This window comes from Rosa rugosa, chromosome 1, assembly GCF_958449725.1.
Source record: "Rosa rugosa chromosome 1, drRosRugo1.1, whole genome shotgun sequence".
Classification (NCBI taxonomy): domain Eukaryota; kingdom Viridiplantae; phylum Streptophyta; class Magnoliopsida; order Rosales; family Rosaceae; genus Rosa; species Rosa rugosa.
Window position 1 is genome coordinate 8634528 of NC_084820.1, and position 14367 is coordinate 8648894.

Here is a 14367-nt window from a genome sequence, read left to right on the forward strand (position 1 = left end):
AGGCCCGGCAGCTTGTGGGGGTGTGTTTCGGGATGCCTCAGGTGGTTTTTTAGGGAGTTTTTGTCAGTCACTTGGCTAGAATTCTTCCTTCTATTATGAACTTTATGTTGTTATCTTGGCTATCGAAATTGCCTATGCTAGAGGGTGGTTCTATTTATGGTTGGAAAGTGATTCTATTAGTGTGGTAGCTTGCTTCTCTTCTAGATCATTTTCTCCTCCATGGAATTTAAGAGTTCGTTGGCGCAATTGTCTATCTAAAGTACATCAAATGAATTTTCGATGTAGTCATATTTTTAGAGAAGGTAATGTTGTAGCTGACAAGATGGCAAATTTGGGAATCTCAAACGCAACGTTTGCTTGGTATGATAATCCTCCTAGTGAGCTCCATAAGTTTCTACAAGTTGATTATTTGGGTTTTTCAAATTATCGTTTTTTATAGTAGAAGGGTTGACTTAATTTTATGGGTGGAAAAAGCATGAAAGATAAGAAGTGCCTCTTTTTCTTGTCTTTCAATACTATGTTTGTTTTGGAAGCGGTCTTGGCCTAGTCCCCCGCTTGTCAAAGGATCTTAGTTATCTTTTGTACTTTGCATTTTTGTATTTTCTCTTGGCAAGGTTTGGTATAGCCCCCCTTGCTATGTATCTTGTTTTCTTGATTTTTAATAAGTTTGGATAAAGGCGCTGAGTTAGCTCTTATACCGCTTTTTTTTTTTTTTTTTTTTTTTTTTACTTTGGACGACAATGTAACTCCCCACCCCACCCTATCCCTGATGTTAGTGAGATTTGAACCCGTGACCTCCACAGTGTTAATTATGCTAACTAACCAACAGGTCACGGCTCACCGACTATACCGCTTCCTTAAAAAAAAAAAAAAAAATTAGCTTTTGTCTCTTGCTTTACGTGTTTGGTTTGAGAACATGCCACAATGGTTATCCCATGTACTAAGAACTTATGTAACTATCTAAATTGTTCATCAATGCAGTTACTACTTTTCTTCTTCAAAAAAAAAAAATGAACGACAGCAGGTTGTTGGACTAGTTCAGAGTGACTGGATGTTGATTTATTTTCAACTATGGCGGAAGATCAGAGCGCTAGAATCGAGGCCCTCGAGAAAGGTTATCACAGGAAGAGGCTGTATATTTCTAAAAAAAAAATAAAAATAAATCAAAGACAACAGGTAATTGGACTAGTTTAGAGTGACTGGATGTTGATTTATTATCAACTATGGCGGAAGATCAGAGTGGTGGAATCGAGGCCTTGGAGAAAGGCTATCACAAGTTCTGAGGAGCCAATTTTGTGACTTTACTGTGATTAAGACTTCCACTTGTAGTAAGCTTTGAGGAGTATTTACTTATTTTATTGTTGTGGCAATTTAATTCATAACTTGTGTAATATTTGACTCTGCGGAGCGAGTCTGTATTAACATAGTAGGTTCAGGGCATCGGTATGCATGTACTTGGTTTAAAAGGAAAAAGTTTTCCAAGTATTTTGTATTGATGGCTGAATCTTCACGCATGCATAATTATGGGAATATATATATCGATTTTTAAGTGTGTTAAAAATCGGGGCGTGACAAATTTGGAGAAGTTATGCATCTCACCAACACCTGATGCTTTGTGTTCCTAGAAATCTCAACTCTTTCTTGGTCAACACAACATGCTTTCTAACTGCACGCTTGAACACTTCTGCATTTAGGAACACCATTCCAAGACAGAACCTTGGATTCTTCATATTAGTTTTCTCACTAAACTCTACCAAGTCAGCAAACCTCTTCTTACCCTTTACCCTAAAGGGACCAACATCATTTTCATCACTATCAGACTCATGTGCACTGACAAAACCATCTAAACCTCCATCTACTTCCTCATCTTCACTAATGTTTCCCTCATATCCCATTTCATCTTGCCCTTGCACCCCATGTGTCTCCCCATCAACATGGGAATAAAACATTGCATCATCATCTTCTTCAGCCAAGTCATTGTCACTGTCCACAATTCCATCATAGTCCTCATCACTTGATTCCTCCTAGGCTGCTGCAGGCATAGACCTAGAACACTCACCCCCACTCCTGGTATTATATGGCCCCTACTTGTTTGATCTCCTAACCTTTCTCTTTGGTTTCTCCACGACCTTCTGCTTCCCTTTCCCTTTATCCTTTGTCACTTGAGAAGATGGACTTAGTTGAGCTGGCCCATCACTTGGCTCAGTAATGCGTATTCCAGCCCTTGACCTTGTCCTTGGGCCATTTTGTGGGCCTGACCTTGGATTCCTCCCATGTGACAACCTGAATTTTAAAGTGGAAAGTTATTATTGAGAAAAAAAATTTATCCAATTTTACTAGTTTTAAAGCTCTTGAAAAATATTTGAAATTCTTTTTAGTAGGTCAAATTTTATTTTCAGTTACATAAGAATAAAGTAGACATTTTCACGAGTTCGTAGCAATTTTCGGTGATTTTTTCGGATTCTCCAGCTATTTTTAATGATTTTTTGAAAGTTTGAGTAGAAATTACATTAGTTTGGACACATGTCGCGTTATTATTGGTCGGTATGCATTACTTGGTGACCAAGGACAGCAGCCCTACGTGTTGCAAGTGGGAATATGTATATCAGATGTTTGACATGTGGCGGATAGTGATAATGCAATTTATCAGATTTGGACATGTGGCGTACAAGTGTTGGAAAATTAGTAATGCCTTGACATGTGTCATTCACTTATGGACCAAAACCTTTTTTTTTTTTGACTTTGTCAAGGGAAACCCAAAAGCTTCCTAAGCCCAAGATAAACCCCTTCGGCGCATGTGAAATGCTTCAACTATACATTGCAGCACAGTGTCTGACCATTTTGACAACTTCGGGGTTCGAACCTAGGTTGGGGAGCACACCCCACTAGGCAAGAACTACTAGACCACTTGCAGTGGTTTATGGACCAAAACCATAAAATTGACCTAATTGTGTCGGTTATTCAGCCCTATAAATAGGACCCAACCAGATCATTATTTCTCCACAATTTTCGGAGTTTCTCTCTCCTACATTTCTCTCTTTCCATTCTCTCTCTAGGATTTGTTTTTGGCATAACTTTTGAACCGTAAGTCAGATTTAGGATCCGTTTTCGCCTACGGATTAGTCTTGACGAGCTCTTTCTATTGGTGAAAACAAAATTTATATTTGGTGAAACTATTTTTTGACGACCTAGGAGGCTTGATTTTATTTTGTATTGTCCACGATTATCAGAAATAAGATAGGGGGATCTCGGGGTAACTTTTTATGATTGGATATTGATTTTATGTGCTTCGTGTATATGGTATTCTTGTTAATATTATTTTTGAATGATTTATTTGATAATATTTGAATTACATGTACTAAATGTACATTGATCGATGTAAGTGCATGTTTTCATGGAGGTTGTTATTTATCAAGTGTAAAGGAGTTGGGGGGAAATTATGGTTATTTGGTGATTGTGGGAATTATTTTTTGTGTAGTTGAGTCTGAACATTGTAGGGATCAAGCTCAGGCGAGCCCTTGTGCACAATTAGGTTTAGAATATCGGCTGTATAATTGTCGATATATTTGGGTGATTTGGGCTTGGAGATCAATGTTTTCGGACAAGATGACTAGCAAAAGGGATTTGGGGGATTTGATTGAGTCAGGGGATTAATTTATATGTTTGGATATTCAAGTCACAGTTGCAAAACTGTAAAGTACACGGTATGGGACATGTAGGCTTGTGTATTCTGGTATATGAATTAACGGGTATATAAATGGAGTTGGATTGCATCATTGTTTGATATGCATGTTATAATTGAAATATATGATGGAATTATCTTTAGTCAATTATCCATGAGGAAGTTTTATATCCCTACTGAGCCGCTGGTTGAGCTCACCCCTTAACAGATTTTGCAGGTATGAAATCAAGATACTAGGGCAAGAAGTTCTGATATGTATATAATGTCAAATGGGTTGTGAAACTTGTGTTTCCTTTATGTTTGTTTGGAATAAAGAATGAGTACTAATGTACTATGTGATAAAGACTATGTAATATATGCTTCCGCTGGAATTTTGAGATCTTGTTATCTAGTTTTAGTTCACGATTTATTTATTTATTTTGTCACATTTTGGTTATAGAAATATTAGTTCTATAATTAAGATGTGATTCACACCTTAATTCGAGATTAGAAAATTAGCTCGAGTCAGGGCGTGACATCCCATCACCATAAGGCTCATTTCTTGCACTAAAAATTTGGTCCATCAAGTCATCATTATCCAAGACACCATCCATACCCATTGGAGGCTATGCTGCAAGCATAGACTGCTCCCTCCCTATAGGGTCTTCTGACTGGACAAGCTCTTGTTCTGGAATTAGCATTTCTTCAACCACTGGTTCCTCCACTTGCACATCCTCATCATCTGTTAAAGGGAGGTCCTCAATAAAATTTCCAACAAAAAAAAAACGGATATGGTCCACCACATCATCAAACTGTTCCAACTCCCACTCTTGGAACTCTCTCATTGGCACCAAATAGACAATGTAGACATCCAGGATCCTCCCATTTGCATCTGCATCAGTTGTCACTGGCAAGTACCCAGTGCCTTCCTCCGAGCCAGGGATCCTAAACCAATAGCCAATTGGGCCTTCAGTGTAGCTGATGTGCTTATATTATCCTATATTTCTATGCCTCTTAATCTTGGTTTTTATGTTTAGTTCTCCTTATTTATGACTCATTTATATCTTTTACTGTTTTTGTAGGTTTGTTACATAGAAAGAAGAAAAGAAGCCAAAATGAGCTAAGTAGGATTGAAAGGCAATGTGCAACCTGAGACTGGGAATCTATCTGTGCAGAACACCCATCTTCCCTGAATTTCTGGGAGTTACCAGATCGAATCAGACAATGATCCTTCTATGCATGGGAAGCTACGGATGTCTACTTTCTGTAGAATTTTACTGATCTCGATTTCGATACTTCTGGAGAAAGTTATGATTATTTGAGTGAAGATAGGTCGGACAGGAAATCTGCTCGGGAATTTACAACCATTCGTGGAGAACTCAAATTCCGTGGCACAAGATCTTCAATCCTAATGTTTCAAGGAAGTTAATTTAGATGAGGATTAAATGATGAACTTATTCCTACTTCTACAAGAGATATTTCAAGGTTTTCCCATTCCAAATGAAGAAAGGAATCTAAACTCAAGTTTTACAAAGAAACATGAAGCCAAAGATGAGCAGAAATCTTCCCTATATAAGGGAGTACGAATTTACATGAGAAGAGAGTCTCGAGAGCACAATGTAGACGCCTAAGGAACGGAGACGACTCATCCATCTTCCCCATCTTTTCCCTTCCATTCTTTTTATGTTTTTTCTATGTTTTATTTAGTTATCTTTTGCTAAACCTTTTTCTTGGGTTAGGATGATGCCCTAGCATGATTGTTTATGTACTTTGATGATTTGTTGATGGATTTATAGTTTCTTTATGATGAATTCTTAGTCACTGTTTGAATTGATGCTTTATGTTTAAGTTCTTTGATTGATCACCTTAGGGCTTTGAATCTAGTAATTAGAAGACGAATTTGAGGCGTACCTGCAATATAATTCAAATTAGCTTCTTGTGATTAAGTGTGGTAAATTACATTATTATTTGAGAAAGACTAATGGTTTGCTTGATTCTCTTGTTTTCTAGAACGTAATGAATCCTTGCATGTTAAATTTATACCTAAGAAGGATAGACTGCATAGCTAGGGTATAAGATCTTGACCCGAGAGGGAGAGCATCATACACTTAAAGAAAACTATGGTCTAGAGTACCTGAGAAGGACTTAGATACGGGAATTATCATCTAGAGAAACAAAAGAATCTGTTAATTGCATCGAAACATAAATAGGATTATTAGTGGTTGATTATGAAACCCTAGGTTTTATCATCTTTACATTTCAACTTATAAACTTTATTTTGTTTGTTTCACATTATTTCTTTATTTGAAAATCTAAAAACAATACTTTCTTTATCTTAATTGTTCATTGTGTTTTTGTGATTTTGTGTTTGGATTAATTGAGTTAGGGTTTAAATTAATTATCAATCCTCAGTTGGAACAACCTCGTACTTGCACATTATACTAACGACAATTCGTGCGCTTGCGAGTTTTAATTAAAATTTCACAACAGTAGCCCAGGTCATTGGCCCAGTAATTAAACCCAGTTAGTGACAGCTTATCCAGGTCTACACCATCCACATATACAACTGGGAAACCACCCCTGTACACCCTATTCATGCCACCATTACTGTGAAACATACCATCATGATGGATGGCTAATGTAAAAACGCATGGTCCTGCAAAGATGGATACAAAAATTGAATGTCAACAAAGCATCCAACCCTACAATCCATATCCATCCAAAAAGGAAAAAAACAGTCATCTAATACTTCCTCTACTTTCTATGTCAGTTATTAATTTTTCATCCATTTTTCATTCAATTCTTCTGATTTCACTTCACTTACCTGTTTCAGGTGGATAAATAGCAAATGCTTTGCATTCTACTTATTAACCCCCAAACCTCCATACCAACCAAACAATATTACACCTAAACCATCACCAATAGCAGGTTCCAAAACCCTAATCACATTCAATTTCATTTCTCAACCAACCCTAATAGTATGAAATTGGGGTTTATTTGAAAAAGCGGGAAGCGACAATAGAGAAAAGTATTGATTATACACAGTACCCCCCAAACCCTATACAGTGCGATATTGACTTCCATAAATAAATGTGGAATCTTTGGACCACAATCATTCAAAAATACCATAAATAGAGACAAACCCCTAAAAGGAAAAAAGATGGGTAAAGCCGTAAAGGCAACCACGTTTTCCATACCTCTGAAATTGGTTGGATCTCCATCGAGCCTAAAGTACCTCCAATAGTTCCTAAGATTTCTGAATAAAATCTCCTGCTACATATATCCTCTCCTCCCAAACTTCTGCAAATATTCTCTGCTCTCTCTGTTTCTACAGGTTTTTCTGAATAAGAAAACGACAAAGCAAAGCTTTCGGGAAGAAGAAAGGACTTTGACTGTCACTAACCCCATGTGGACTTCGATATATACACGGATAGGGGGTTTACAAATATGCTAGTACTATTTTACCCTTCAATTTTTTTCACAATGGCATATGTCGTTACGGGGAAAGTAACGCGTGTATATATTTTGGGTCGGGATTTCAAGTTCGTGTACCGAAATGATTGATTTGAAACTTAATGTACTGAAGTTTGGAGTCACCTATTTGGGGTATACTGTTGTTAAAAATTTCCCTCTTAAAATGGTATCATGAAGCCACCAAGGAAATCAGTAATTCACCAAGGTAAATGATTAAAATGTATTTACCTTAAGGTAAAAGCAATTATGGTATGGGAATATGAGATCCACGAAGAGAAAACATTTAACGAAAGTACTTTTTGAAAACCTAATTGCAACCACAAGATCCAGTCGTGCAGAGAACATCCAGCGGCGACAGATAGTGAGGTTCGAAAAAGAGTTTGAAGGGCCAGGTAGAGTTGTCACTTAATGATATTAAATTGTCGGAAGCATCTGTCTATAAAACGTGGGAGATTTCAAAGTTATTCATTAAAGGTTGGTCGCCGGTGGAACAAGCCTTTTTGGGTTTTTGTTTAATCCTATTCTCTGTGAAAGTTTCGAAGCAAACACAGAGAGAAAGAAACAGAGCAGCAGAGAGAGAGAGAGAGAGAGAGTGGCTGAAATTTTTTTGCTTGGTGATGTGAAACAGCCCAAAGAAGAAGCTGTGGAAATTGAGGCCTCTTCTCATGATCTGCCCAAAGAGATTACCATTTTTGGGCATAAATAATGAAAATGCTCTTAAAAAGTAAGCACTTGAAATCATGAAAATTTGGATGAAATAATGAAATTATTGAAATTGACGAGAGAGTGTAATTGAACAGACTCTACAAAAAATTATAATTAATTAAAACTAAAAAGTCATTGGGTATGGATCTCAGCTCCCCATTATTTCCACACCATTGTTTGTCGGGGGTAGAATATAGTTTGACCATTTGACCATATTGTTAGAATTGAGAATACCATATTAGTGATTGACATTGTTGATACGAGGGAGAATAATAGTTGATTATCCAGTTTGATTCTGTTAGCTTAAAATCAACTATAGGGGCACGTTTACTTACTTGGAAGGAAAGGGAATGATTACGAGGTAAAAACATTCCTGCGTTTACTAACACATAAAGGAATTGGAATGATTCCGGGTAAAAGAAATCCTGCATTTACTAACACATGAAGGAATCGGAATGGATGTAGGTCCCACCTCCTTATCAGGAATCGATTCCTGAATACTCAGGAATTCGATTACGAAGGGGGGAGATGAGTTTAGGAATCATTCATCCGGAATCAATACCGATTCCTTTCTTCTCTCATTCCACTTGTCTCCGATTCATGATTATTTTCCATTCCAAGTAAGTAAACGTGCCATAGAAGTAATACAATTCTCTTATTCTATACCCTTTTCTTCTTCTTTGTATTTCTCTTACATATTTGAAAAATGGTGACTCTATAGTTGTTGTACATATTAATTTATGAGACGTAGCTATTCGTTAAGCAATCCGGACTTAATCTTATTACAAGTATGTTAACAATGGAAGTTTTTTTTTTTTTTTTTTTCCTTTACCTCATTTCTTAGATTCAAATGCACACTATAAAATTTCTTTTCAAAACCTCTTTCTATCTACTTTAAAGATGAATGGAACAGAAAGCTCCTTCACAAAATTTTAAACAATAACCTAATACAATCAATCAAGATCATGGTCGAGTTCATGATTAGTCCTTTCATCCATGGCCATTCAAAATTCATTTAACATAAAATCGACATAGAAAAAAGGGTCTTGGACCAAATGCACCAAAATTGGCCAAATTTAATCCACTTATCCTAGCAACTGATTTTTATTCCTACTAACCCGATTTCAAAGGAAATGACAAATTTACCCTCAACTTAATTAAACAATTACATCAAAGCCACTATCTCTTATCTCTCTCTCTCTCTCCGTACATATAGATCACCAGTCCCGGCGAGAGGCGTGACGACGACGAACCGAGCCCGGCGTTGTTTCTCCCGCACCGTCCAAGGTCGAGCCCGTGGCCTCTACCAGCTATGACACCAACTACAATCGCTCCGAGTTCGACTCCGACAATCACCGATCTGAGGGTGTTCACCTTCTCCGAGCTTAGAGCCGTGGGTCCAGTCGAGCCTTGCTGATCGGAGACTTCAAAGCGGCGTCGTCGCTAACAATGAATTGGAGTTTTGAATCTGAATCGGAATCGGAGGATTCACGGTCGAGAAAGGGGAAGACGGGTTCGGGTTCTCAGCCGGTGCTCTCTCTCTGCGAGTTCGACGCTCTTCCTCTGCAACACCGCCGTTTTTGCCCCAAAACAGCTACTATGTGTCCTTCTCCGGTCTCGGTCGTCGTCCTGGTCTTTCTCCGTTCTTGCCCCGAAACAGCAACTGGCGAAAGAGTGAGAGGCGGGTGCCCAAATCTTTTTTTTTTTTTGTAAAATGGGGCAGAAGGCCCTTGGAAGAAAAATGAAAAAAAAAAAAAAAAAAAGAGGTTATATTGGGGGCAATAGAGGTTTGTTAAATGTCTATTGGGGGGCAATAGACATCTATTGAAGGGCAATAGACGTTTTGAATTGATATAATCTCTTCGTTTTTTTCTTTAATCAAAGTTTTATTTGTCTAATTTTAGAAAAATTAATTCCCATTCCGGCAACCGAAAGTTCTATTGGGGAGCAATAGGCGTCTATTGAGGGGCAATAGAGGTTTATTGCTCCTCTATTAGGGGGCAATAGACATCTATTGGGGGTCAATAGACTATTGGGGGCAACAGACGTCTATTGGGGCACTAAATCTTTCTGACGACCTATTTGGGGACCTCCGGCGAGGTTTTCGGCAAAGTCCGGCAGGCGGCGACTAGTGACCGGAGTCCGGCGACTGGATTCCTGCGAAATTTGGCCGGATTCCGGCGGTCGGTGACCGGGCTCCGGTGAAGTCCTATGGTTTCTCCCTCTTCCATTCTCTCTCTCTTTCTAAGTAACAGAGGTGAGGGTAAAATGGTATTAAAAAAAAGGATTAAATTCTACTTACTACCTTGTACTTTCAAGGGTTCATCAGGTCAGTCCATGTACTTCTAATTTAATAAGAAAAGTCCTTGCACTCTCCAATCTCATCAAATCGATCCAATCCATCACTATTCCATCAATTTTCGCTGTTAAAATGCTGATGTAGGACCTTCTCACAGAAAAAATTCCCAAACTACCCATCGCTAGGCAGCCCGCCGACGCGTCAGTGTTGTGAATGCAGATGGGTAGTATGAAAATTTTTCCCAAAAATTGACGAAGTGGTCACGGATTGGATCGATTTGATGAAATTGGAAAGTGCAAGGACTTTTCTGATTAAATTAGAAGTGCAGGGGCTGAACTGATGAACCCTTGAAAGTATAGGGTAGTAAGCAGAATTTAATCCTAAAAAAAAATCTTAATGGGGTATTAGGGAAGATCTCCTTAGAGTGTTTTGAGTAAGAGGGAATTAAAAAAACTTAATGGGGTAGTGGGAAAAAAATATCTAAAAATGGGGTAAATGGACAAAAACCCAATCAATTGAGGTGTGACAAAATTAAATCATATAACAAACCTACTAGATTTAGATTCATGAAAGGAGTGAATAAAGTTTAATTCTCCCCAACATTTCATTCTATAATTTATGTTACCCAAGGTAAATTTATACAGTTTGGGTAAAAAATATGTAAGAAGGTAAACGGAACATCACATGTTACAAGATATTTTTTAGTGCGGTAACATGAATTACATCAAGGTTCACAAGATATATATATTTTCACTCTTACAATAAATGCATGTAGAAACGCGTTGTTCTCTCTTGCTTTACGTGTTTGGTTTGAAGACATGCCACAATGACTGTCCGATGTACTAAGAACTGATGTAACTATCTAAATTGCTTATCAATGCAATTACTACTTTTCTTAAAAAAAAAAAAAAAATCAACGACAACAGTTAGTTGGACTAGTTCAAAGTGACTAGATGTTGATTTATTTTCAACTATGGCGGAGGAGAGAGTGCGTGTGTGGTGGGAAAAAAAAAACTTCAGAAATTAAAATTACTCATACACCCTTCAAAATATGTCACTTGAGGAGACGTTGTAACGAAATTAAGACTCTATGTACTTATGTTGGGTTGATGGCAAAATCTCAGATGCCAATGTTACTAATGGGCAAAACGTCACACACTGTTTGTATTTTTTTCCTTAGATACGAATAGTTTTTTTTCCTTCTTAAAAATGGTATCACGAAGCCACCAAGGAAATCAGTAATTCACCAAGGTAAACGGTTAAAAATGTATTTACGTTAAGGTAAAAGCAATTATGGTATGGGAATATGGGAATATGAGAATATGAGATCCACGAAGAGAAAACATCTAACGAAAGTACTCTTTTGGAAACCTAGTTGAGTAATTGCAACCACAAGATCCAGTGGTGCAGAGAACATCCAACGGCGAACCGACAGGTAGTAAGGTTCGTAAAAGAGTTTGAAGGGGTCAGGTAGAGTTGTCATTTTAATATAATTGTCGGAAGCATCTGTCTTTAAAACGTGGGAGATTAAAAAACTGTGAAATCATTAAAGGTTGGTCGCCGGTGGAGCAAGCTTTTTTGGGTTTTTGTCTATTTCTATTCTCTGTGTAAGTTTCGAAGCAATTACAGAGAGAAAGAGAGAGAGAGAGAGCAGCAGAGAAAGAAAGAAAGAAGAAAGAAAATGGCTGAAAAATTTGAGCTTGGTGATGTGAAACAGCCCAAAGAAGAAGCTGAGGAAATTGAGGCCTCTACTCATGATCTGCCCAACATTAAGAGCAACAGGTACTTTGCATCTTTTGTGATTTATGTTACAAATTTACAAGCTTTAGTGGTTGTATAAAGGTTGTTTTTTGAAGATGAAGAAAACTTAGAGGTTTTGGGTGTTTCTGTAGTGGAATTGAGAAGATTGTTGTGATGGGTTTTTGAGAAGTTTTTATGTCGTGGAGTTTTGGGTTGAGAGAATTTGTAAAAAAGACTGAAACTTTGGCTATTTGTGATTAAGATAAGGTCAATTTGGCTTTGCGAGAGCCCCACAGTTGAAATTCACTGTTTATCTTTGTGTTCCCACAACTTTTTCAAGGTTATGTAGTTGTTGGTTAGCAATCTGGCAAAGTAGTTGTTGAATGATGGTCTAGGTGAGGTTTGAATTGTAATTTGTGGTGCTGGAATACAGTAGTGTCAGATTTTGGGTCTTGGGTTTGATCTGGGAATGAGTTAGAACTATGGTGCTTTCAGTATTTGAAACAAGAAAAACAGATGAGTTATGTGCAAATTTTACACAGAACTCCACACTTTTAGTGCTGTGAAACCGTCTGTGACTGTCAAATTACATATGACCTGACATCACTTTGCCTTTGTTGAAATGCTAAGCTAATTTGTGTTTGACATACAAAAGATGCGTGTTTTATTTCTTCTTATTCGGTTAGCTAGATCATGTCAGGCTTACAGAAAATTTGGTGTGTTATGTTTTGATGTTTGAGGGACAGAAACAAGCCATCTGCACTTAATATCCCTGCTCGTGCTCCTGCTCAGCTTACCATCTTCTACGCAGGGAGTGTTACCGTCTTTGATGCAGTTACTGCAGAAAAGGTGAGATCTTATGAACTTCAATAACCTTAATATCATAAACAACTTGCATCCGTGTACTATAGAGTCTGTACTTTGTCATTTATGCACTTAACCTAATCCTTTTAGCCCTTATTCATAATAGGTCCGTGAACTTCTTATCGCGGCTGCTGCAGCTGCTGCTGATAAGGTCATTGATGTAAATAATAGTGGCAACAGCTGTCCTCCAAGTCCACAGATACAAACTGGGTCGAGTTCTCTTCAAAATTCTTCTACTGCTCCTGGTTCACCAGTTGTCCAGCTCTACCCTGACCAGAAGAGCTCCATTTGCAAATTGCAAGCTGGTAATTATTTTGGTTACTAAACTAAGACACATCATTATTGATACAAATGGTTTCATAATTTACACTCTATTTTCTTTGTTGGTTCAGAATTCCCAATTGCAAGAAGACACTCTCTTCAGCGTTTCCTGGAGAAGCGTAGGGACAGGTACTCCCCGTAAATACTGTCATCAAATTGATTAGAATTCAAGTTCGCCATCACATGATGTATGCCTTTTGTTTACAGGACATTAATTTGTTTTCTTACTGTTTTTGTTATTGCAGATTGGGCAGCAAGAGTCCATACCCTACTTCTCCAGCAACACCGGTGGATGATAATGCAAAGACAAACCTCAGCAATAATGCTTCTTCCGGTTTGGGTTGTTTCAAACAATCTGCCGTGGGTCAGGAACAAATTCAACCAAGTTCTGCGGCCTAGCCATCTTGAACTTATTATGAAGAACTTCTGGATCATATGAAACTTCTATCTTTATTAAAGTCTCAACATTTCTATGGTCCTTTAGCAAAAACCTTTTAACTGTTGATTTGTATGTTTCACTTGCCTGTTCAGCGTTATCGGGGTGACATGCATACAAGTTCTCCCAAGCAATTGAGCATAGAGAATGAACCTCAGGATAGATGGAGGGTCAGGTCTCGTGTTCCGTTGCTAGTTGAGAATTTGTAATCATGTGGCCTGGGTTATGCCAAGGCATTTGAACTGTATTTGAATATGGATTGTCTAGCATATGACTATTTGCGACATTGTAGTCTTGCCTAGAACAAATAACGAACTATCTGGCGCAACTGTTGTTGTGTGTTGACTATTAAGTATCATTGTTCGTTTATATCTAGATAATTTTAGTATTGGAAATCATTTATCGGGATATTTTTAGATCAACAGTTTTTCTTGGTCTACATCTAGTTGTAATTTGCATTTTGCCAGAAGGAATATATAGATTTGGAAAAGCACACGACCTGTCAAGTAGGGTTATTAGGCATGTATGCATGCACTAATCTTTTAGACTTGTCAAGTAATATATTATTACTAGACCTGTCAAGTAATATAGGAATATATAGATTTGAGATTCATGTGCTTGGGTATTAGGCATGTATGCATGCACTAATCTGAATCTGTCAAGTAGGGGTTTGGTTTAAACATTGTTTCATGTTTGGCAATCTACGAATCATATTGCCATGACCTTACCTGAATTTGGAAGGAAGGTATCAGACCAACCGGTTGGCGGAATAGTAGAGAACAAGAAGCTCATATCTATAGAATTAAGCAATGTAAGAAGCTCATATCTATAGAACTAAGCAATGCATAATCCAACGGCAAGCAATAT

At 37.7% G+C, this 14367-nt stretch overlaps 1 protein-coding gene across 2 annotated transcripts; it reads left to right on the forward strand.

Annotated features, from left to right (window-relative positions):
* The first annotated feature begins 11640 nt into the window (after window positions 1–11640).
* On the forward strand, window positions 11641–13845 carry LOC133714862 (protein TIFY 3-like). Of its 2 annotated transcripts, none has more exons than XM_062141134.1 (5): window positions 11641–11905; window positions 12622–12728; window positions 12850–13048; window positions 13136–13193; window positions 13310–13845. In XM_062141134.1, the coding sequence occupies exons 1-5, from the start codon at window positions 11821–11823 to the stop codon at window positions 13461–13463; spliced, it is 603 nt and encodes a 200-aa protein (XP_061997118.1). In that variant the 5' UTR covers window positions 11641–11820; the 3' UTR covers window positions 13464–13845. The 2 variants fall into 2 exon arrangements, with proteins under 2 accessions (XP_061997118.1, XP_061997109.1); XM_062141125.1 differs by having other exon boundaries at window positions 11644–11921; window positions 12626–12728.
* Window positions 13846–14367: the final 522 nt, after the last annotated feature.

Coding starts and splice junctions, on each gene's coding strand:
- LOC133714862 (XM_062141125.1), top strand. CDS start 11,821: ATGGCTGAAAAATTTGAGCTTGGTGATGTGAAACAGCCCAAAGAAGAA. Junction 11,922..12,625: donor CCCAACATTAAGAGCAACAG/GTACTTTGCATC, acceptor TTTGAGGGACAG/AAACAAGCCATCTGCACTTA. Junction 13,049..13,135: donor CATTTGCAAATTGCAAGCTG/GTAATTATTTTG, acceptor TTGTTGGTTCAG/AATTCCCAATTGCAAGAAGA.